Source organism: Ceratotherium simum, chromosome X (assembly GCF_057802395.1).
Source record: "Ceratotherium simum simum isolate JZ-2026a chromosome X, ASM5780239v1, whole genome shotgun sequence".
Lineage (NCBI taxonomy): Eukaryota > Metazoa > Chordata > Mammalia > Perissodactyla > Rhinocerotidae > Ceratotherium > Ceratotherium simum.
Window position 1 is genome coordinate 21,482,151 of NC_141940.1, and position 25,339 is coordinate 21,507,489.

At 50.1% G+C, this 25,339-nt stretch overlaps 1 protein-coding gene across 5 annotated transcripts in view; it reads right to left on the reverse strand.

The window, feature by feature from the left end:
- Positions 1–600: 600 nt before the first annotated feature.
- BCORL1 (BCL6 corepressor like 1) overlaps positions 601–25,339 on the reverse strand; it is a 60,932-nt gene continuing 36,193 nt past the window's right edge. For all 5 annotated transcript variants that reach the window (XM_014792798.2, XM_087426778.1, XM_014792796.2 and 2 more), the window contains 7 exons: positions 22,883–23,106; positions 18,582–18,803; positions 16,298–16,464; positions 15,227–15,372; positions 7,702–7,779; positions 6,466–6,619; positions 601–2,852 (listed from right to left, as the gene is read on the reverse strand). In XM_014792798.2, coding sequence (XP_014648284.1) covers positions 2,570–2,852; positions 6,466–6,619; positions 7,702–7,779; positions 15,227–15,372; positions 16,298–16,464; positions 18,582–18,803; positions 22,883–23,106 — 1,274 coding nt within the window. In that variant the 3' untranslated portion in view covers positions 601–2,569. The remainder of the gene's footprint in view (positions 2,853–6,465; positions 6,620–7,701; positions 7,780–15,226; positions 15,373–16,297; positions 16,465–18,581; positions 18,804–22,882; positions 23,107–25,339) is intronic.

Sequence of the window (25,339 nt, forward strand, 5' to 3'; positions counted from 1 at the left end):
TTTCAGAAGTTAGAGGAAAAACCGTAAAATGCAGGATGGACCTTCATAGTAGCTGGGTCTTAGGAAACCAGAACCACTGCACTGTGTGGGTGGGCAGAGGGGACACTGGCACAAAAGTGAGGGCAGTGATAAGACCATGCAGTCAGGTGCCTAAATGGGTGGCCCAGGGCAGGAAGGAGAGCCAGCAGGCAGATGATTTCCTTGAGTTCAAGAGGATCATTCCTCACAGCCACCTAAAAGAGGGCTCCTCCCTCTAGCTCCCTCTAGTTCTACTTCTATGGCAAACAAGGAATGCAGACACACACACACACACACACACACACACACCCCAATGCAGGTATTCAATTCTCCCCGCCAGCCCACCCCCCAGGATTTGCCCCTGCCTTTCCTTTTCTTTCCAGATCATGCCCCAGTGACCCAAATGTCCCCTAGCCTCTCCACCTAGTCCTCATTCGTTGCACCCCTAAGGATCCAAAGCTGCAAAGGAGGATCAAGGGTTTCCCCAGTGACTTCATCCAGATGCCCATCTTCTTTAACCACAGAAAAGCCACAACGGGGAGAAGAGTAAAGAGAGACAGGAGACAGAAGCCCTGACACAGGTTTTTCAGTATGCAAGTGTTTTTGACTCCACAGCCAGTTGCTTAAAATGAAACATAAAGGGCAGCCAGAATACACACCCAAATGCAAAAAAGTAAACATAAAGTAAACCACACAATACTATGAACCCCAACAAAACCAGAAAATTAAAACCCAAAATCCCTCAACTTTATATATATATATATATATATATATATATATATATATATATTTTTTTTTTTTTTTTTTTAAAGGGAGAACAACTGTTCAAAACCAACTGGGCAGTATGGTGGGGGTGGGGAGCAGTCCTACAGAAGGGGGCCTAGAACTTCCCCCTGGGAACAAAGAACAAACACAACACAAAGAAAATAACCACCAATGCTCCCGCATGGTCAGGAGTCTCCAGAGAACAGATTGTCCCATCCTCAAACTGGCTTTTTTTTTTGCCTTTTTTTTTGTCTTTTTTTTTTCCATTTTCTTCTTTTGTTGTTGTTGTTTTAGCACCTGTACAATAAAACTGTACCATCTCCAACCAGAGCCGGCCACAGTGAGGCCCTCCTGCCTTTGGATGGCACATACTCTCTACAAGGATTGTTCGGAAAAATAGCAATTGGTAGAAAAATAAGAACAAGAGTGGGAAAGATAACACCACGGGCGGGGGAGGGCGGGGACGGGGAAGCAGCCGGAGCTCTGCCCTCTGTCCCTCTCTCTCTCTGAACAAGCCCAGCACTGGAGGCCATACATTTGGCCCCAGGGCCCCAGGCAGGAATGGAGCCTGGCTGGAGACCAGTATCCTGCCCTTGCCTAGGAAACAGCTGAGGCCTGGATTTCACATCTGGCAGTCAATCCCAGAGCCCACTGCAGATTCTAGAGGATGAAGGGCAGAGGGAGAAGGAGGGAGGAGAGAGAGGAGAGAGGAAAGGGGTGCTGCGATTCTGGCAAGGGGGAGAGATGGGGGGCAAGGGCTGGGAGCTGAGAGGCTCAGTATCCGGAGAGGGTGAGACCAGAACGGGGTGGGGTGGCTGGGGGTACCAGGGGGAAAGCTGCGAGAACAAACTCATACTGTGCACTCTGAGGGGAGCAGGGAAGACAGCGTGAGGAGGGGGCAGCCTTATCCTTCAGGCCCAGTCTCAACTCTCCTCTATTGGAGTAATTCATTAACTCCTCACTCCCACAATCCTCCCCTCCCCGGTAAACACTAATCTCAGGATAGCGGGGCTGCTGCAAAGGGTAGGGGGGGCACGAAGGAGAAAAAACGGGGGGGGGAGCACCAAAGCCTCGGGATTTACCCCCAACCCCCCAGCCCTGGGCCAGCACCAGCCAGCTTCATTAGTCACAAGTCAATGGCCCCCCACCCCTCCCCACCCCCTCCCCAGTGCAGGGTTGGGGGGAAGCCTGGAAGTACTTTGTCAGAGGGGGGAGCAGCTCCAGAGCTTATCAAGAAAGACAAAGAAAGGAGGTGAAGAAAGTCCCTCAATACAACAAGCTGTCTCAAATCATCACAGTGATACAGACTTATCAGAAACCAATGAAACAATACAAATTAAATACTAATAAAATAAATACTATGGAAGACAGAAGAACACAGGGGAACGGAGGGGGCGCTCAGAGATTTGGGCTTTTCTCATTTCTCCTCCGGCCAGGCCGCGGCCACCCAGGGCCCAGGTTTGGTCTTGGTCATACCCAAGGAGGCCAGTCCAAGGGACCCTGGCACCACCTCCCACCACCCCTGGGACCTCTTGTCCTCAGACGTGGAGTTCAACTTTCCACCCCCATCACCAACCATGACAACAATGACGATGACAGGGAGAACTAATTGTAACCAAAAAGAAAAAAATCCAGTCACTAATGCTGGCATTGATAAGGCGGCTTCTTGTTGGTCCGTATTATTGCCTCATTCTGCAGTCTGGTGCTCGGCGGGGGGGGGACATGGGAGGTGGGGGAAGGGTGAACTCGGGAGGAGAAAGAAGAAAAGGGAGGGGCTGTTTCCCGGTCAACTGTTCCAAGGCTGGAACTCCACCTGGGACCCTAGGAGCCGAAGTAGCTCAGGCTCGTACCGCACCAGCTCCACAGTCTCAGAGGAGCCTGGGGCGGATCTGGCGTCCAGGCCTCCAGGCCTCTCGGAAGGGGTCAGCAGCTGACTGGAGGCCACCTGCCGGTGGAACTCAGCCTTGGGCAGGATGGCAATTTCAAAGTGCGGGAACCGAGCCTGAAAGATCCTCGAGGAAAGCTTCAGCCTCTTCAGGACGTCGGTAAAGAGAAACCAGTTGCAGGGCCTGGAAAAGTGAGGCAAGACTGGTAGTTAGGAAAGGGGGCTTGGGGGAGGCGGTGTGGGCGCCGGGAGCACGCTGGAAGGGCCAGGAAGGTCAGTCTGGCTACCCTCCACTAAGCCATAGGCTCCTTGGGTGTAGCTGAGGCGAAAATGTTCTCCTGCCCCCTACACCAGCTGACCCAGCTTTCAGCTAAATGGCAAGCACTCAACCATGACTGACCTCCTCCAAAAAGTGGGAGCAGAAGGGAAAGGGGCCTTCCAGAACCAAAACTCTTAGCAGGCTTCCCCAGGCCTTCCCCACACCCGTGCCCTGGAATTGACCATCTGCTGGGACCAGTTCTTCTCTCCACCAACCGCCATCAGCCCCGTCTGGTTTCCCTTTCCTGTTCTCGCTCCTGCTTCCCCTGCCTCCTTGTTCTCCAAGATCTTCCCCAGCAGAGGGGGAGCCGTGGAGAAAGGCCTAAACTGCGGGTAATCCAAAAGGCATTTCTCTTTGGCTCTGGAATGCATTAGACAAGTTTTTTCTCCAGCGGCAGCACCATCGTTTCTGCAGGGCCAGAGCTCACATTACAGCCAGTCTGACTTTGCTGAGCACACCCGACTGGGCGGCAGCCTGGGGACAGCTGGGAGGGGTGCTGGAGAGGCCAGTCATGGGCCAAACTCTTGCTTTGACTAAACCAGGAAGAAACGCAGCATCCCCATGTTAGTGGTCCCTGTTTTCAAGGCTTTCCTTCCTTGCCACTCCACTGTCCCACTTCCCGCCTTTGCCACTTTTGGATTGGACTAGATTGCATCAGCCTCCTAACTGGTTTCTCTCTGCCAAGACTCACTCTTCTGCACCTCCACCCACCCTTATTGGATCCTCTGTTACTATTAGTTTTCTAAAAAGAAAATCTGACCTTCTTGCTCGCTCCCTAAACAGCTTTCAATGGATCCCCAGTACCTCCAGAAAAATACTCCAAATTCTTTAGCATGATATCATGTAACACCTTCCAAACATGATCCCATCCCACCTCTTCAGCCCAATCTCCACCCAATCTCACACACACACACTGTGTCCCCTACCCTGCCAAGTGCCAGCCATTCGATGAAGGACTAGCCCTACTTCCTGAACTTGTAGTTCCCGGGGCCTGTGCTCGTGCCACACCCTCCATCCTCCTCTCCTCTCTGGCCCAGCTCAGACCCCCCGTGAAGCCTTCCCCCTATGTAACTGGTTGCTTGTCCTATCTTCAATGGTCTCATGGCACTTGGTTCACAGCCCTATTATAATACTTATAACAGAGCCCACTTCGGAAAGGATACAAAAGAAACGTAAACTGTGGTTCTCTCTGGTGTAGAAATGGGGGCTTGGGGTGGACTGGAACTTTTCTTTTTCTTTTTTTTTTTAAGACTTTATTTTAATTTTTTTATAATTTTTATTTTATTTATTTCTTTTTTTGTGTGAGGAAGATCAGCCCTGAGCTAACATCCATGCTAATCCTCCTCTTTTTGCTGAGGAAGACCGGCTCTGAGCTAACATCTATTGCCAATCCTCCTCCTTTTTTCCCCCCCCAAAGCCCCAGTAGATAGTTGTATGTCATAGTTGCACATCCTTCTAGTTGCTGTATGTGGGACGCTGTCTCAGCATGGCCGGACAAGCGGTGCATCCATGCGCACCCGGGATCTGAATCCGGGCTGCCAGTAGCAGAGCGCATGTACTTAATCGCTAAGCCACGGGGCTGGCCCAGGAACTTTTATTTTTCACTTGACACCCTTCTGAACTGTTTGAGTTTCTTGCAATAATAAATCTGCATAGGACACCTGGTCTTTTATTAAGAGTATACTTGTCTATCTCCTCCACTAGACTGGAGATTCTTTGAAGGCCAGAGCTGTATTCCAGCCCTCAGGGTTGGACCTGGTGCAACTGCTTAAGACATGTTTATGGGATTGGATGTTATGTACAGCGCCTAAAACTTCTACCCAGACCCACAATCTTGATCCCTAATATGCAACATTTCTTCCAAATGAGAGCAAACTCCGTCATCTCACGCAATCAGGGAATGGAGTGTTCTGTGTTAAGAGAAAGGGACCATAGATACCATACACTTGGACCATCACTTTCAAAGAATAGAAAAAACCCTCAGAACATCAACACTGGTGATCAGAATTCAGTTTTGCTTTGAGGATTCAGAAGGCACTTCTCAACCTCACAGGGCCTCAGAGTCATCATTCTACACCCTCCCTCCTTCTTGAAAAACATAAATTTTCACATCATGCTGCAGCTGTGGGGAAGGGCAGATTCAGAAGAGGTGATGGAGGAGGGAACATCAGGGAAACCAGCTTTGCAGGTACCAAGCTCTCAACCGAAAACCTGCCTGCTGCCTAGCTCGCTGAGTGGCACGCAGCCCTCCATTACCCCATGTTCTGTCCACACCTAGAGCACGCTATCCTGGTCCTTTTAGTGCCTGGGGCCCTAGATCCTGTTTCAGAGAAGGAGGTGCTGAATACTTTGGAGGAATTAATTAACTGTGCAATACTATATCCCAGGGGCCCAGCCCCGCCCTCAGGGATCAGCTTATGCCCAGAAGAATAAGGACCAAAAGCCCCTGAAACTTGATCGCTACTAGTGTCATCATATAGGCTATTGTTATTCTTATCAGGCCATGGGAGAAGGGATGCAAAGAAACTGAGGTCCAGTGGTTAGAGTCGTCACCTGAGGAGCTCACATGAAGGGCTCCTAATCCATTGTCGCCCCTCTCTGTCATGTGCGATTCATGTGCTTTCACTTTTTTAAAAAATAGGGTCTGGTATTTAAAAAATAGGTATCAAAGAAAAAGTATCCTTAAAAGGGTTTGCAAAGGTATTTGAAATATGTGAAGACACCAAGAAGAAGAAAAGACTGAATGATGGAGGCTAAGAACAAAAGGATGATTCATCCTGCATCCCCCGAACCAGCACTGCCACACGCTGCCATATGGTGAAACCCGACAAGAACCACGGCCCTGCAGGCTGTCGAACTCCCTTCTGAATCATCAAATAAAGATTAAATTGGGTTCAGTCTCATGTTAAGTGTCAGGTATACTCTAGTCTCTGAAAATTGGTGATCCCCATTATAATAGACACGGTAATCTGAGGTGAGAGCGCCCGTGCCATCATCTCGCCAACATTAGGGCTACGAGAAACCAGCCTGTGGATTACTTAAGGACCCCAGTGGCCCCATAGCTATGGCAACCATATGCCCCAGCTTTTCCAAGAAACTCAAGTTCAAATATTCTGTCTGGCTGTCCCCAGAAACCACAGAAATGTTTCAGAGATTCTAATAGTTCATCAGCCCAAATATCTCCCAGATCATCTCTTACACCAAAGAACAGTGAAAAAATCCTTCAGAGTCAATCTAGATTTGGGGTTTGGGAAATACATACAGTCAATATATCTAGAGCTTACAGCCTCTATTCTGAATGTAACTAATCTAGGCTGCAAAGTCAGGCTGGCCTTGGTCATATATTATCTTTCCTAGGCTCCAGCATTTGTTCTCCAGGTCTCAGCTTCCTTCTGGAGAACTCTACCCTTCCCAGGGAGGTGGGCCAGGGTTGCCAGGATCCTGGCACTTAGTCCCTATAGATCTCTCAGACACTCACCCGCGGGACACTGACACTTGGAGGTTGTAGCAAGGGAGAAGAGGCTTATCTGAGAGCTCAAACATAAAATCATCCTCTTCCACATCATCTCCTTCTTGATCGGAGCTCCCAGGAGGATTATGTAGGAGGTCACAGGCAAACCCATCCTTTTCCTCTGTAAGGAAAGCACACAGGGAATTAGGATTTAGCTACATGCACAAAACTGAAGAACAGAAATGCTCCAACAAGATAAAGGGGCATGATTAGGAGATAAACAACAAGCCCACAGACCCCTGGTCGGGGCCAAGGTTCGCTACCCCCTGGCTCATAGCCTTAGGAGGGCATGTGAAAGTTCTAGCCCTGGAAGATCATGTTTTGTGGCCAGAGATTCATTAACCTCCTCCACAGTCCAACTGGAAAAAAGCAAGCTGAGGTGAAGGATGAGCTGCTCAGCTGTTGGAGATGGAAGCCTGAAGCTCCTACCAGTAGTCAAAGGCAAGGTAAAAACACCTGCCCTTTGCTGCCCACGGCATTCCCAAACCGCCCGACTGCCTGCTGGGGTCCCCAGAAGCCCGAAGGGGGCTCACCCTTCCCTTCCCCAGAAATAACTTTGGGCGTGGCTTGTTTCAGTCCATCCCAACCTCCTCTTGCTCCAACTTCCCCCGAGCTTAGGGGTGGGCGCCTCCCTCAATGTGAGCCCCTGGCCTAATGAGTGAATGCTAGATGACTGCCACAAATCAAGATTCCCTGCTATCCCAAGAGAGGCAAGCTTGGGCCAGACGGCTGAGGGCTCGGGCAGCAGCTATCTCAGAAAATGTGTGCATCAGGGGGGCGGGGTAGGGAGGGAATGGTAGCTGTCAGATGAGGGGCTGGGTCCCTCTCGAGTGTGAGCAATACCAGAACAGGTGACAAGCGCACAGGGGCTTCTGGCAGGGTTAGGATAAAGCAAGGGAGGAGAAAGGGACCTTGGAAGAGAGAGAATAAAAAAAAAATACCCAGAGTCGGGAGTAGTAGAGGGCTAATGAAGGATGGCTTTGTCCAAATCAGTGGCATCTCCTAGTTTAGGCCAATGAATTCTAGGTCTGGGGGAAGCATGGGCTTGGGTTTGGGCTGAAAGGGTCTGTAAGCTACTAAAAGGTGAAGAAGGGCTACCTCCACAGTGTGACTCCTGTCTTTGAGAAGAACCAGTAAACCCAAAGCAAATCCCACATCTTGAAGCCATGGACAAGGGTGGGAAGAATCCCACTTAAAGCTTACCCAACACAGAACTGCTGTAAAAGTCCCAGGATACACCAGGATCACCCTCTGCCCGGCCCTGAAGATCCGAGAGGTGATCTGATGAAAGAAGAGGAGGCAGTGAGGCAAGGAGGGTAGGCTGGAGAAGGAATCTGGAAGCAAAGTACATCCATATGGGGCTAGGAGAATGGGAGAAGGGAAGGAAGGACCACAAGAGGGGCCGGGAGTGACCAGAGAGAGATACACTTCCTGCTGTCAATCAGAGCTTGCAAACCAGCAGCCAGAAGCCAAATCTAGCCCACTGACCGCCAGGAGTTTGGCCCAGTGTTTTAAACCAAAAAAAAGAAAAAAAAAAAACAAAACTTAATTAACATCCATTATTTTAAAATTGAGAGATTTCACTTAAAAATCCAGATTTCCAACTTTTCTTGAAAAAAATATCAGAAGATCTGGCAACACTGCGTCCACATTCCTGCATGTCAACAGTTGGCTGGAGGGAAAGGCGACATGTGTGTTCTCCAATTTAACAGTCCCCACCCAGCCTGTTCTGCTCTCTTACATGATCAGCCTGCAAGCATTTAGGTCTGAGATCCCTGCTTTAAATGGTGTAGGGAATTATGCTGCAAGCAGAATCCTAGACCTATCCCAGGATTTTAATTCCCTGCTGGTCACAACGTTCATATATCCAGTCACCATTTATCCAAAGTAAGATAAGGAAGCATAATTCCTTCTGTTTCATCTTTGAAAACCATGGGGGAGATGGCCAAGTTTATCCTCATGAAAACCTTTTGCTTCCACTCCTAGGTATATACCCCAAAGAATTGAAAATAGGTGTTCAAACAAAAACTTATACACGAACGTTCATAGCAGCTCTATTCACAATAGGCAAAAAGTGGAAACAACTCAAATGTCATTTAGTTGATGAAGGCATAAACAAAATGTGGTATATCCACACAATGGAATATTACTCGGCCATAAGGAGAAATGAAGTGCTGATGCATGCTACAACGTGGATGAACCTTTTTTTGTGTGTGTGAGGAAGATCAACCCTGAGCTAACATGCATGCCAATCCTACTCTTTTTGCTGAGGGAAGACTGTCCCTGGGCTAACATCTGTGCCTATCGTCCTCCACTTTATATGGGATGCCGCCACAGCATGGCCTGACAAGCGGTGCCTCAGTGTGTGCCCGGGATCCGAACCCAGGCCGCCAGCAGCAGAGTGCGCGCACTTAACTGCTACGCCATGGGGCCCACCCTGGATAAACCTTGAAAACATTATGCTAAGAGAAAGAAGCCAGAGACAAAAGGCTACATAGTGTATGACTCCATGTATATGAAATATCCAGAACAGGCAAATCTATAGAGACAGAAAGCAGACTGGTGGTTGGGAGGGAACGGGAAGTGACTGCCTACGGGGCACACGGTTTCCTTTTGGGGTGATGAAAAAGTTCTGAAACTCGATCGTGGTGATGGTTGCACAACATGGTGAATGTACTTAACATCACTCAACTGTACACTTTAAAAAGTTTAAAATAGTAAAATTTATGTTACAAGTATTTCACCACAATAACAAAATGTAAACCACCTTTTGCTTGCTTGATCTGAGGACAGCCATCAGGTCAGCCCTTAGTTTCCTTGTTTCCTAGCTAAGCATCATCTGGGGGAATTGTTTCACCTCTCAGCCCCACGTGGACAAAAAGCAGGTTTTCACGACAAATTCAACTGTGTCATCTGTGGGCACATGGCCCAGCAGTTGCCAATATGCCAACTAGTACAGTTGGCAAGTTGGCTACAGTTACACCTAGCTGTGTATGGCTGCCACTGGCCATCAAGTGACACCTGGGCAACAGGACAGGAGAGAGTCCAAAGGGCACAAATGAGGTGAAGGTGCCCCCTGAAAATCAAATCCCAGGAGGAAGCTGGCAGCCACTCTTAAAGGAATGGAGCTAGTTTCCCCCACTGGAAGGCACTAGCACACTCCAATATAGCTTCCCTTTGGGTCACATGGCCTCTCAGCAAAAATGCCTATTAGCTGTCATGAGCTACTGAAGAAGTCATTTTTTAGCATCCTTCTAGGAGATGGAGGGTTTCTTCTGGTAGGAGAAGGCAGGCAGAGAGAAGTTTTCAAAGTAATGGCTGAGCAGCTAGAGTGGAAAACCTTCAGTCACGTACATCAGATCTTTTGTGCATTCCATGAAAAAACCCTGAAGTCACGGCTGCCAGCTTATGTGCTCTCTTCTGTACCCTGTGGCACTTGAGAGTTGGAAGTGGTTTCTTCCAAAAGCATCTGTCACCTAGGTAGGTGTCTATTCTGTGCCTAGCCCTGTGCTAGGTGTCCTGGGAGATAAAGGAATGAGATTGTAAGTTCCCAAAAGGCAGGGATCACATCTATCTTTTTCATCATTGTCTCCCCAGTACCTAAGCCCAGGTGGCTGGCACATAGTAGGAGCATAATAAATATATGGGGAAGAAAGGGAGGGAGGGAGGAATTACCAGGCAAGACTACAAAGTAATGTGCCTGTTTAACCAGCATGGCGAAACATATGCATTCAAGTGACTGCTGTCCCCCCAAAGAGGTCACATGAGGATTCCATCAGAGCAGCCCCAGGGGCTCATCTCTAGGAACTGCCGTCAGAGCCCTCGCCACGTTCCTCTAATTCTCCTCACTGACAGCAAATCTTTGTCATTTGCAGGTGAATTTGCCTTTTTGAGATGACCAAAAGTCAATTGGCATGAGCAAAGATGCAAAAGTCAGGAAAGGCTCATGAGTGGCACACAGAAGAAACTCCAAGATTTGCTTGATGGTGCAGCTTCCTCATAGGTCTTCATACACAGTCAGGATGAAGGGTGACTTCCCTTTTCCTTGCTTCTCCCTTGCCCCTCCCACAACTTTCAGTCCTTACTCGATCCTTCCCTTCAGAAAGTACCCTCAGCCCAGCACTCCCACTCCTAAGTACATATCCAAAAGAACTGAAGACTGGTACTCAAACAAACACTTGTACACGCATGTTCACGGCAGCGCTAGTCACAATCGCCAAAAGGCGGACACAACCCCAATGTCCATCTACTGATGCATGGATAGAGAAAATGTTGTCTATCCATACAACGAGATAGTATTCAGCCTTAAAAAGGAAGGAAGGACTGATACATGCTACCATATGAACCGGCATTAACAACATGATACCATGTGAAAGAAGTCAGACACAGAAGGCCCTGTATTGTATGACATTTCATTTATAGGAAATGTCCAGAATGGGCAAATCCATAGAGACAGAAAGCAGACAGGTGGTTGCCAGGGGCTGGGGGGAGAAAGGAATGGAGGGCAACTGCTTAATGGGCACAAGGTTTCATTTTGGTGTGATGAAAATGTTTTGGAACTAGATAGAGGTGGTGGTTATACAACATTGTGAATGCACTAAATGCCACTGAATTGTTCACTTTTAAATGGTTAATTTTATGTGAATTTTGCCTCAATAAAAAAAAATTTTATAAGTGCTCAAATGTGAGCAGTCACCCTGGTAATCAGAGTTTCTCTATTTCCCAGAGCCCCATGATCCCCCTCCCCATCTCCTCCAACCAAGTCACCAGCTGAGGGACATGAAAGGAGAGAAAAACAAAAAACAAGCAGTCTTCGACATGGGGTCATATGGCAGAGGTCTCCGCAGGAAAAACAAAAACCTGTGATTCAGTGACCTCAAGTGGTCAATTGCTAACCCTTTCATCAGAGCAAGGAAAGGCAATCCCGATACTGTCTCCGATGCCCCAAACTGCGACAACCCACAGCCCCCATGTTCTTTCCGACACCAGAGGAAAAAGGAGTCTGTTTTCCCTTGGCTAGCTTCGATATAGCTCTTTTCATCAAGGGGTCAAAGGCAGAGCAGTCACATGCCTGCCTGTAATTTGTCCCAAGGAGGAGGTCTTCCAAAGGTCTCTGGGAGGGTTTGGATGGCTTGGTGCTCCAAGTCCGAGGACGAGACAGAGAGCCATCCGTCTGCCCTCCAGTACCCAGCACTGTACCTGAAACCTAACAGGTGCTCAATAAATGCATGGATGAATGAAGGAGTGCCATGACATCCTTCACGATCTCAGGAGAAACAGGCCTCACTTTAAGCCAACCCAATATAGGAAAATCCCCATTTACAACCCAGACGAATTACCGGCATCTTCTGCTTTACAAAAGGATTCACTACAGGATACCTGTAAATAGTGACATTCCTTTGTATTTAAAAGAGGATTTGAGGGCCAGCCCCGTGGCTTAGCGGTTAAGTGCGCGTGCGCGTGCTCTGCTGCTGGCAGCCCGGGTTCGGATCCCGGGCGCGCACCGACGCACTGCTTCTCTGGCCATGCTGAGACCGCATCCCACATACAGCAACTAGAAGGATGTGCAGCTATGACATACAACTATCTACTGGGGCTTTGGGGGGGAAAAACAAATAAATAAAATCTTTAAAAGAGGATTTGATTCCCAGACTTTTCCAGAACAGGGGCCTTGCACAAAGTGAGGGGAGTTCTATACAAGGTGCAACCCTGATGCTCTTGCTCTTTTTCACTTGCAGAAAATGGAGCCCTTTGCACCCTACAGGGATGCGCCTTCATTTTCTGCCCAGTGGGATCTCCACTAGGGGAGGAAGAAGACAATTAATCTGTGGAGAGTCTGATCAGGCAAATGCTTGGGGATGAAAACCAAAAAGCTTTAAATACCTCAGCCAGACAGGCAAGGTAAAAAAAAATCCAGAAGTCCATGCAAATACAGCCAGGTGTAGGGGTTGGGGGGTGGGGCAGTGGAGGGGACCACCTGCCCAACCTCCAACCTCATGGTCTTCTTGCAGCCTCTATACCACTCTACCCAGTGGTTCCTTGAGATTTGGAGGCGGGGAGGCGTACGGGGATGAAAAAAGAGAAATACTCGGTTCAAGGCATCAAAAAAACCCATGATGGGGGCCGGCTCCGTGGCGTAGCGGTTAAGTGCGCACGCTCCGCTGCTGGGGGCCCGGGTTTGGATCTTGGGTGCGCACCAACGCACCGCTTGCCAGGCCATGCTGTGGCGGCGTCCCACATAAAGTGGAGGAAGATGGGCACGGATGTTAGCTCAGAGCCAGTCGTCCTCAGCAAAAAGAGGAGGAGTGGCATGGATGTGAGCTCAGGGCTGATCTTCCTCACACACACACAAAAAAAGCCCACGATGATGGTTGCACAACATTGTGAATGTACTAAATGCCACTGAATTGTTCACTTCAAAATGGTCTTGTAGGTGCATTTCATCTCAATTTAAAAAAAGGTCCCTGACTTTGCCTTCTCGTCCCCCCAAAACAGCCTTTGGGCGCAAGTCTCCCCTCCTGGGAGCCTGTTGACTCCTGCCAGTGCCTGCCTCCCTGGGTTGTCAGGCCAAGGTCCTAGTCTGACTTGCGACCACTTTCCCTAACAGCCAGGTGGAGTTCTGCCTTTAATTGCCACTTCCTATTTGCATGGAAAAGAAGTGGCCCAGTTTTCACACTCCTTTCAGCTCCTGGCCCCCATTATGAAGCTATAGCTCCATGCCCATAAAGTTGAGAAACAGTGTCAAGATTTGAATGAAGGTGTTCAGCCTGGACAGGCTAGGAAGTGCCAGAATTAAGAAAAGTCTTCTCTTGATTCTGCAACACAGACTGGCATTCGAGTTAGTTTAAGGAGGTGTCAAAAGGCTGGCTAGTACTGGGATGAGTTAACAGAAACAAGAAGAGAGAAAAACATGTTTATTTCTAATTTTTTAACTACTTAAAATGGTTTCAATATTCAAACTCTTTTGGGAGTTTGGAGAAGGGATCGAGGAAGTAGAGTTTGTCTGCTGACTAAGGTGGTCAGATAGCTTTATTCAGACCCTGAGAGCCCCAAGACCCTCAGGAGGGCAGTCTCTAGCCCAAAGAGGCCCCTGGATTAGACCTGTTGCTCAGAGACAGAGCTTCACGTGGAGCTTTTATCATGTTTAGGTGCTCGGGGTGTTCATCTGCGCCACCTTTCCCAGATAATCAAGGGGAGTGCAGAGGTGCGTGTGTATGTGAGACAGAGTGCATGCGGCGCATGGTATGTGGCAGGAGGCCACGAATGGTGGCTTGCCCTGAGCCCTGCACCCCAGTGATGGTTCAGCTCATCTATGGCCCAGGACAAATGACTGAATGAGCATCCCAAAGCTGCTCTGCCCCTCAAGGACAGGGGCTTGGGACCCCAGAGCTGGGGGGAAGGACAAGGCAGTCCTTCTGCCCCTAGCCAGAGAGAGGCTGGGTCTGGCTGTGAGGCCTGAGGCCTGTACATGATAACCACAGGGTTTAGTCAGCTTGACTGGGGACTGGATGGAGGCTGGCTGAGCAGGAGTCAAGGCCTCCCTCAGCGGCCTCCCATTGCTCTCCCTCCTGCTTTTATTAGTATGAAGGTGGTGCTTCCCACCCAGTCCTCCTTCCATTGGGACCTTTAGTTCAGGTTCCTTTGTTTCTTCCTTCATCATCAGCTACTTAGTTAACCTTTGTTTGATAAACAAATGAGCTCCTGGGTGGGAGCCCAGAACTGTAACTCTGGTGGCGGGGTATGCGGTTCCAGACTGACTGGGGCCAATGCCCAGGTGAGAGGGAGTGGCCTTGGGCAAATCCTTGGTCCTGTGGGCTCCCAATCTGAGAGGCGTCCTACCACAAACATTGAAGCCTCCAAGAGGGATCAGTGATACAACTCCCAGCTGCTCCATCCATAGCTCAGGCAGTCTGAAGAAGTAACTACCAGAACAAGGGCCAAGCTGTGACGTCACTAAGGAGGCGGGGTTCCTTTATTTGGAGGTCAAGGCTGAGGAGATTCCCACTGAGCATGCCCAAGCTACACTCTACACTCCCCTCCTTCCCACCTCCCCACTGCCCAACTCAGTAGAGCTACCTAACTGCGGACAAACAGCTGCCAGCTGCTAATGAGAAAATAAATGTGTGTTGGCTTGCGACCCTTGCCATAGGCCTGAACACCAGACACTTTTCCAGAGGGGCAGGTGAGGGAGGAGGAAGAGAAAGGAACAGGGGGACACAGAGGGAACATCACAGTTACCACAGGCATGGCCTGTGAGGAATACAGTGTTGGGAGGGGTTCCAAAGGTTCCACTTTGATCACCAACAAGGAGAAAGGGCAAAAACAAAAGCAAAACGCTAAGAGTCACTTCTTTGCAACTGACATCCCATTCAAAGCACAGGTCAACCCATTTTGCCCCCAACTAAATCTATTTAGCAGAGCTGCTGTCCCACAAGGAGGCCTACCCCACGAACCGAGCTAGGGAAATGGGTTCCCCCAGGCTACCAGGGCCCTGGAGAGGATGCACGCAATGTGGACACTCGTAGCACAAGGACAAGAAGAAGCGGACCTTTGTGCTTGTCTAAGTACACAGAGATTTCTGAGCCGCTTGAAGGAAAGCCTGTGAAGAGGGCTGATGCCCCTCAGGGGAGCTGTTTGAGATGGGGGCAGATAAAGAATATCTCCTCAGGAGTTCGGGAACCAGAGGCCAGCCCCAAGGATGAAGGCTTCGAGTCTGGGCTGTGCTTACCACTGAGAAAGCGCTTCATGGTGTCGCTGCTGGCCAGCTTCATGGCCGTCTGCCCCGAGTAGGTGGCCAGCGTGGGGTCTGCCCCATAGGACAGCAAGAGCCAGATGGTCTCCAGGTTGTCGTTGACCACTGCATCATGAACCGGCCTGCAGAGGAGACACGGGGTGAGGACAACAGGGCCTAAGGGGGAATCTGGGGGTCTAGATCTCAGGCTACCTCATTAGAGAAGTGTAAAATGAGATGACCCCAGTGTAATATGGGTAAGGTTTAGGGTCGGGGAACCACCTCTGGCCTGCACTCTCTATTACATCTTCCCACCTCCTTCTCTGTCTGTGCCTCTGTCTCCTCCCTCCCATTTCTCTCCATTATGGTCCCCCCAACATCTTGGGACAGTCCCTAGGGCACAATGGAACTCCACTGCTAGCTCTGGAGTTTGGGAGAGAATGGGCCTCTGACCCCGGATAAACTTAAATCGGATGCTGGGGGGTAAGAACGGAAGGACGTGGATGACCGCCCCAGAGCAGGGATGAGCAGAGTGGCTAAACACACCAGGTGGTGGCCAAGCAGAGCCTGCAGCCTTTGACCCAAGGTCCCCCACGTGGTAAACAGCTCATGTCTCAATTTTGCCCAGCAAGTAGGCCCTCTGGTAGAGCAGAGGAGAAAGGGTGCAGTTTCTTTAAGACACAGCAGGCATCTTTTTTCAAAGTATATAAAGAATCAAATCTCGGATGGTACTCTAAGGTCAGCCTCCTAGTTCCTAAAGCCCAAGATTCTGCCTGAGACAGGTGCAGAGGGAAGCCTGACTGGTCTTCCTGTTGAAGCTGCATCTGATGGGAAGATCCCTAGACAACCCCAGCCTCCCCTTAGTCACCAGCATGGACTGGCCAGCCAGGAACTCATGCACTTGTGCCCTAAGCCAGTTCTCTCTGCAGTCTGCAGCTGTCTTCCCGAAATGCCTCCTGACAAGGGTTCTCTGCAACTTGCAGCCTGGCATGCTGCAAAGGCCCAGACTGGGGCAAGTTCTCTCGAGTGAGGGGCTGAGCTGGCAGGGTGGGGGAGCAGCCTTCTTGCCTTGTGCCATCCTGTGCGCTGCAGTTCACATTGGCCCCGTGCTCCAGCAAGATGTTCAGGATGTCGGTCCAGCCCCGGGAGCAGGCCTCATGCAGGGCCGTGTAGCCGGCATTGTCGCGGTGATTCACATCTTCACTGTCTTTCTGGAGGCAGTAGAGAACAACGTCCTGTGGGGACAGGAATAGCTCCATAAGCAAAGAGAGGCCTCATTCTTGAAATCACCCCGGTTAGGTTCGAAGCTCTCCAAATGTCCAGAGAATCTCACAGCCTGTCCTTTATTCCGGGGACTGACAAGCAAGTCTCAAATCTTTTGTCAACGAAGTCAGTCCTGAGCTGCCATCGCCAGGGCCTCAGTTCTGGGCTGTTTCCTCTGAAGTGGGGAGACATTTCTTATAACCAAGAACGCTCATCTGGGTGTGAGTTGTCAGGGTGAGGACCTTAGAGAGGCTCACCTGCCCACCCAGAGCACAAACCCTCAGGCCTTGAGTCCCTGAGCACTGCTTCCCTAGTCTGGGGCTTCGTGAGAGAAATGCGACACGCGGTAGCAAGCACAGCCTCTGATGGTAATTCAAGAACAAGGAAGAAAGAATTGGTTTAAGTACTATCCGTAGATGCTGGTTTTAATTGTTTTAAGTACCATCCCTGGATGTTTATCCCAGGGCAGCCAGTTCCAGCTTTTCCCTCAAACCAGGACTGTTACTGGTATGATCCAGTGTGGCCATTCATCTATGCAGAAATGCCTAGCTTCCCTGGCTGAGACAACAGGACCAGAGGCGGGACTCCGGGCCTAGAAGCACTCTAGCTAGTTTGGGATGAAGCTAGTGAATAAACCGAGGAGGAGGGGAGAAGTAGCCCCTCTTCTGAGGGCAAGAGGCCAGCAGCAGCCCTCTCCCAGGCCCTGGCAAGATGGGCCGCTCAGCCCTCCTGACTGACAGCTAGCTCACAGGCTGGCTGGCTAGAGCGTGTGTGCGAGTGTGTGTATGCCTGTGATGGGGATGCTGCCTCCTGGATACAGGAACTGTCCTGCTGCCTGTACCTAGGAGAGCACACGGCCCCCTACCCTCCTCACCAACACCAATGCGCATGTTCGCCCCTTCCCCCAGGCCCCAGGCTCCCTCCCTCCCTCCCTCCCTCCCGTGACAGGCTGCCCAACCTGCTCCTGCCCTGTCCTGGTTGGTTCTTCTATGGTTTCCTGTTTGCTGGGTTGGCCCCAGGTAAAAGAAAATGAACCTTGAGGGCAGGGGTTGGTCATCTTTTTCTTTAGATCTCCCTTGGCAGCTATCTGGACCCCCACACTGGGTGCTCAAGAAAGATGGGTGGCTTGCCGGTGAGACACTATCAAGGCAGCTCTCCTGTGCCCACCAGCCTGGCTAGGAGTGTGGCTGTCTTTAAATGAGTCGGTTATAGGTATCGGAAGCCTTAAAAAAAGAGGGCCTACTCTGTAACCCAGCAGCTCCACCCTTAAGAGCAAATCCTGAGCAAAGAATCGGTGTGGCAGGCAAAGATACACGGTCAAAGAGTTCATATCAACAAAAATGCCCAACCACGTAATTTGATGATGGTGAATGAGTCAGGCTTCCACCCCTATCCTGGCACGTGGGAATCAAAAAGACCTTGGGGTGAATTAGGACTCGTAAATATGTAGTAGTTAAGTGATCCTGGACACATCACTTCACATTGCTAAGTCTTGATTTTCTCACCTGTAAAATGGGGCTAATAAAACCTACCTCCACAGGCTTATGGTGAAGATGAAATGATATGAAGTAATCAGAGCTCTTAACATGACAAAAGAGGTGCTCAATAAAGGCCAGCTCCCTGGCCTGCCTTCTTTCTGATCCATGGGGAAGCAGTATATGGCGGGGTTAGCCCTGCCCTGGCCCTCCAGCACACTCCTGACCCCTCTGCCCCGAAGCGGAAAGGAGGGGAAGCTGGAGGAGGATATGACGAGTGAGCAGTGATCAGCCCTGTTCCTCTCTGAGTAGGGGAGCCACTGCATAGCAAAATTTAAGACAACATAAAACCCCCAAAATCCCGTTTCTGGCCTAGGAACGTATTTTATGATATAGTATTACCATTTCAATTATGTTCATCCCAAATTGCCAATCAAATAAGCTTGCATTCTCACCCACCATGCAGGGGCAAGGCAGCCCCAGAGACTATCTGGGCACACGAAGGAGGCTCCAGCCCCAAAGAAAGCCCTGCCCAGGCCACAGAAGAGCCAGTGGGGAGAAGCTTCTCCACAGAAGCTCGGGCAACGGCATCCTGCAGCCGAGGAGCTCCTTACCTTATAGCCCAGACGCGCCGCCCGCTGCAGGAGGGTTTCACCAGCATTTTTGTTCACTATGAGCCGACGCGCCTCTGGGGGGATCTGCCGGGCTGTAGGTGACTCCGAGGTCTCCTCTGGGCCAGCACTTCGGGACTTAGAGGGTGTGCATGGTTCCGTGGGTTTCACTGGGGTGGGAGATTTGGAGGATCGTGTCTTCTGCTGGCTCCAACGACCTTTGCCCTGGAAAGCAGAGACGCAGTCCTGGATCAGCACAGGTTCCCATCCATTTCTACCCGTGAGCAGGGGCTCAAATCCTCAACCACATAAACCAAGGAATGACGAAGGGACTGGAAATCAGAGATTGAGGGGGCATCCCAGCTTCTCTCAAGCACTCTGCATGCCTTCTTTACCTGCCTCCATCCCCATTTATTGAGAGTTTCACAAGCGTTCTCCATTAATAGGCAGACGCAAACTCGGAGAGTAAAGAGCAGAGACAGCTATCTCTGACTAAAGAGGCACAGCTACTGAAGCCTTCACTCGTGTTACAAAAACCTTTCCCACTTCTAACTCTCACCAGGCTTTTCCCACCTTCCACCACACCGTGTCCCCAAGTGACGCTCATGCCCACCTGGGGCGCTGAAAAGCGCTCAGGCGCAGGAATCAGAAAGACCTGGGTTTGAATCCTGACTCTGCCATCTACTGGCTACAAGACCTGCGGCAAAGCCTAACCTCTCTGAGCCTCACTTTCTCCCTTGTAGGGTCTTTGAGATAACGAACTAGAAGGCTCCAGACCAATGCACAGGGTGGGTGCTCACAAAACATTAGAGTCTTTTCTTCATGAATTACCCTGTGTGTCTCCCTTTTCCTTCCATTTTGAACTGGAACGCCTAGAGCAAGTTCCCATGCCTGTCCCACCAGGGTGTACTGGGTCTACGGGGGCAGGTAATTTGTCTCTTTAGTTCAGGGGTCTTAGGCGGGAGGAACTGTGCTTGAGGAGCTGTACTCAAGGAATCAGACCCAAGGAGCCTCATCTGCACCTGGACCTAAGTTAGATGATGAGATTCTAAACTTGGAGCTGATGCCATAATTGGATGAGAATTTGGGGGGCCTTGGGAGGGATGGCTATACCTTGCATGTGGGAGAGACACGAACCATTGGGGGGCCAGAGGGCAAACTGTGCCCTCATCAGACTCCATGATGGCCCCTGATGATCCCCACCTCCTGATATTCATGCTCTTGTGGAGCCCCCTCCGGGACTGGATAGGGCTGATGTGTGCAGCCAATAGGAGATTGCAGGGATGACGGTGTGTGACTTCCAGGGCTAGGTCCTCAAAGGCAACATGGCTTCTGCCTTGCTCTCTTTTGGATCACACGTTCTGGGGGAAGCCAGCTGCCATGTCATGAGGACAATCAAGCAGCCCTTTGGAGAAGCCCGTGGGGCAAGGAAAGGAGGCCTCCTGCCAACAATCAGCATCAACTTGCCAACCATGTGAGAGGGCCATCCTGGAAGCAGGTCCTCCAGCCCCAGTCAAGCCTTCAGATAAATGTAGCCCTGGCTGACACCTTGACTGCAACCTCATGGTTAACCCAAACCAGACCCAGCTATGCTGCTCCTGAACTCCTGACCCCTAGAAACTGTGTGAGGGAATACATGTTTATCATTGTATTAAGCTGCTAAGTTTTAGGGTAATCTGTTATACCGCAATAGATAACTAATACATTCCCATTTATCTAAATCCCTCAGAGCTCAGGATCTCACTTAAATCCTATGTCTTCTACAACATTCTACAACACTCTGGTCCCCACTGCTCTCTTTCTCTGCATACCCAAAACACCTAGTCTGAATCACATGGTCTGATGCCTGATGCCTGACTGTCTGCATTTCCTTTCATTGTTTCACGGGCAAGTCTGGCCTCCCCTGCTAGGTTTTAAGCTCTTTGGGGGCAGGGTTCATATTGTCATCTTCTCTTTTGTTCCTTACAGCACTTAACTCAGTGCTGGGCACATCACTACAACAAATATTTGTTGACTTGATTCAAGCCAGCTATGTGCAGAGAGCCCCGGGTAGCCAGAAAAGTTGCCTAGAAAGACATGAAGCCAGGAAAGGAGTGGCAGCAGGAAAAAGACAAGGGCCCAGGGCATTTGTTTCTTCTGGTAAATCCCAAGACAATGAGAGCTGCTCTCCGTCCCCATCCCGAAAGGGCAGAGAGGTACACTTGCTAGCAGGAAGGCACCAGCTATGAGTATAGAATGCCGCTTTATTGCCAGGAGGATAGAGGTGCATAATGGCAGTACTGGAGGATGCTGGGTAAAGTGTCCAGGTTTTTGCTAAGCCAAGCCAGGAGCCAAAGGGTGACTCTCCTTCTGGGGGCCAGAGCTGCCAGAGACAAGGGAGGCTGCCTGAGAGGCAGAGGAACAAGAGCAAATGGGGGCCCCCTCCCCCTTTCCCCTGGCTCAGAGCCCCTGTGGGAAGAAGCCTTTAGCCAATGCCCCAGCTTTAGTGCCGCAGGCACGTCCCCCGCCCTCCCCCCGCCTTGCTTTCCACTACAAAGCACCCTGCCATGGGGGCAACTGGAGCAGGTGGTGGTGACTGGGAGAGAAAGAAAGGCGGCAGGGAGACAAGGAGGCCCTGTGAAGGCACAAAACCTCTCCGGGAGGAACATTTCAGCAGATACACTGCCAGGGAGAATAACCAGACAGAAGCATCAGCTTGTGCCGCTGAATGTCAGGCGGCTGGTCACCTTTGTGTGGGACGGAGACATCTGAGTGTCTGAGGAGGAGCAGGGGAAGGGGAGGGGGATGCCCACCTTTCACCAGAGCTGCTCAGGGTTGCAGCCTTTCCCTGCCCAGCTGCCCCTTCCCCCAGTGTCTCCCGGATACAGATAGAAGCCACCCATTCACAGGGTGGAGGCATATCAAAAGGGATGGCCTCCAAGGGAAGCCAGGCCTGCTTCACATCCCAACTCTGTCACTCATGACCACTGAGTAACCTTGCGCAAGTCCCTGAGCCTCAGTTTCCTCACCATAAAATGAGGACAACAGCACCAACCTCGAACAGCCACTGTGCAAATTAAGAGCGATCGTGTGAATGGAGCACTCAGCACAGACCAGACTTCCCTGCTCCTCCCCTGGCCCCCTCGGGGTGTCAAAGGCAACAGTCACTGCTACCTTGCCACTCCATACCTCTGTCCCCTCATTCTTGGCTCAGCCTGAAGCTTGAGGATGTACACCAACCTCGGAGAACATTTTACGGATATCAAAGCGTTTCACATCCGTTGCCTCCTCTGTTCCCCCAAGCACCCTTCTGAGATGGAAAGGACACGGAGTATCATCTCCATTTTTAAAGATGAGGAAATAGGCTTGAGTACCTTGTCTGAGCTGGAACCAGATTCCGGAATGGTGAAGGGGAAAGGAGGGAGAGAGAGTACTTGGGTCTCCCGCCTTTTGCTAGCGCCACTCTGGGATCCCTGCTCTGGAGCTGGAAAGAGCCGTAAGGATCACAACCACCAAAACAAGCCCAATATGACCTTTTATTTTGGTTGTCAATGACAAATACATATTACAGGTATACATTTGAACCTGAACCTTCACTTCTCTCAAATGTACAGCTCAACCAGGATGAGGACTGTGTGATTTTTTTTGAATTGTACAATGTGGAACCCAACACCATGAACATCAGACACAAAAGAGATGTCAATTCTCAACAGGGGTTCTAGAATGCTTGCCTGGCTACCGACTGGTGAGTGCCCACTTACCTGCTCCTCTGCCTCCATGGGAAGCAAAGGAACTGGGGAGTGGGGGTGGGGAAGGGCAGCTATAACTGAGCCCAGGTAGACTTCCTTCAGGCCTGCCCTCAAGCAACCTTTGTCTGGACATCAACATCCTTGCTTCTACAAGTTATTTTCCACCTTGATTGACTCAGAAAGCTCCCTGATTGGTTTCCAGTGAGTTAAGCCCAGACAAAATCTTCTTGATTGGATGTTAACAAGCTATTCAAGCTAACATCCTGCCATATTCTTTAACTCCTCCTTAACTCAAAGGAGATCCAAGGATTGTTGAGGAAAAGTCCTCGTGGGCCAAACCCTATAGTCTGCAAATGCTTATTGTTGGCTTTAACTCTAGTTCCCATTCTTCAAATCTGCCCCACAACCCTTCTAGAACTACTTTAAAATACTTTAATAAATATAGGTTAGTTTGATCCTCCCCATCCCCTCACTCACTCACTCACTCACTCAGAGGACCGTTGAATGAGGAGCTTGTGGAAAGCCTGCCGCTCTAGCCCATTCCCCTCCCCCACAACTCCCTCACCGCAAACGCACCTTCACCTCTTCTGAGACGTTTGCCATGTGCTTGGTCTTACACTTTCGTTTTCCTGATGGCTTCTCTGAATTTTCAAGGCAGGCTGGCTCCTCCAGGTTATTTGGGAGGAAACCATTTGGTGAATCCGAGATCCCCTGGGCTTTGTTGGGCAAGAGAAGGTTCCTGTTCCTGAGGCGGTGCTCCGAACTTTGGGAGGAAGTCTTCTGCTTACGGGCCTTTAAATCTGAAGGCAAGAAACAGGAAAGAATGGATGTCAGGGAAATGGAACACAGAAAAGCAACACCTTCCTCTAAGATGAATCAGGGGACTTTGGAGATTAGACTTTCGGTACAAAGTTGTGTAACTATCAGCTACCAGTATCTAGTGCGGTGCTGACTATTCCCCTAAATGCTTCGCGAATGGACACTGTACTTCAACGTCCAAGTCTCTCCTCTACAAGCAGGAGACAACTCCCAGCCCTGCCAGCAGGGGGCGGCCCATCTGACTGTCCCTAAGACGAGGGCAATTTTAAAAGGATTTCCCCAAGTCTAGAGCAAATCCGAACTTTCTTTTCAGCTTTTCTCCCATCCCCTTTGTCTCTTTCTACACTCCAATATGAAAACAAATTCAGCAGTTCCGCCAAAGCAAAGCATGAAGTACCCTGGGGTGGGGAGTAAATGGTAGAAGCCTTCCTTCATAACCTCAGCTCTCCCCACCTGACTGCCCTGTTGGTCACTCTCCAAGGACACAAAGATCAAAGCCACAGAAACTCCTTGAAACCAGAAGGTGCCATGGGCCAACTTACCTGGTGGGCAATCGCAGAAACCTGCTACCTTCCCTGGTTGGAAAGCAAGTCGCTGCAACACACTGGGCAACATCTCTAATTCGAGCTGCAGCTCACTGAACAAAGCGCATTCTAATTTCAAAAAGGCCTGCTGGGAACATCATTATCAAGAGCCTCATCCCACAGGGTCAGTCCTAAACCCCATGTGTAGGGGGATAGACTGGGTTTACCCTTAGCTCTTAACATTAGTGTTATATGGCTTGGCCACTAGCTGTGTGATTGGCTGGAGGCAGGTCAGAATCCCCCTGTGCCTCAGTTTCCATGGGAAATGGCAAGAATATAATCTACATCACAGGACTGGTATGAGAATTAAATGAGGTAACATATGCAAAACCCCTTTATAAAGTGGTATAAAGAGTAAGGCATGATTATATTATCTAAGTGCAAGCTCTTTAGGTAGGGCCATGCCCATGTGTTCTTTATCTCCCCAACAGGACTGACCACCATGCCTAGCACATGGCAAAATATCAGTATGTCTGTGAAGCGAATAACTGTAGCCTTGGTTTCTCCAATCTGTGAAACGAGGGGATTGAGCAAGATCCAAGAGTTCTCAACTCGCCTCCCCCGACCTTGACATGTGCTGTCACGTGTGACATTGCCAACGGCAAATCCAGACATGGGAGCCATCATTACAGTCTGAGGAATTGGCTATAGGTTATGCACAGCTCTTAGAAGGCCAGCTGTCATACCACCCCTTTCTCCCAACTAGCCCCAACCCACTAGTGGGTCCCCACACCTGTCCAAGAACTGCTGTGCTGGATGGTTTCTAGTGGCGCTTCCAGCCAGAATATTCTAAACCAGGGCTTTTGTTGCAACAAGTTCAGGCTGAAACAAAAGAGGAAGGAACAGAACTGTGCCTTTTGAGGACCTCAGGAAACATGGGGAAGCCATATTACAGCATTCAATGCCACAGGAAAAGCAGCAGCCCCCTACCCCATTTACCCAGGGCAGGGCAGGCTGTGGAGTTTATTCACCTGTGGAGAAGTAAGGGCTTCATGGTAGCACGGAAGGGAACATAGAGTGGAGGCAGTAGGTATGTACATGGAAGTGGCTCTTCCTATCCCCTCCACAGGTCAAGAAGGGAGATACCCAAGCCCGGGATGAAAGGAGAGGTCATGAGGCTCAGACAGGAGTAAGGTCACCTGTCTAGTTTGGTGACTCCACCTGACTCTCTAATGTCAACCTGAAAGATAGGTAGTAATAAGAGGGATCAGAGCCTTCTGAGAAGAGAGATGTTTTCCAGGCAATTCCTTCATGAAGATGTCACCATCAGATCTGGAGGAAAGTGACCAGACCATATGCCAAAGCCAACGGCCTCAACTCAAAACCCTTAGACACACACGTGGAGGGAAAATGACCTACTTTCCAGCAACTGGAGCTGTCCCCAAATCAAATAGGATGCCTTGCTAAGTGGCGTTCTCCATGCTCCTGGAGGTGTTTAAGGAAAGGCTACCTGTCAAGAGTGCTGTGGAGATCTCTGCATTGGGTAGAAAACTGGACCAGGCAACCTCGAAGGTCCTTCTGGTTCCAAAAGCTGATAAGTTCCATAAGAAGCTCCCAAGCTTCCCAGAAACCAGCCCTCATTAGAGAAGACTGGGTATTACAAAAGCTCCTCTTCATCCTAACACAAGTG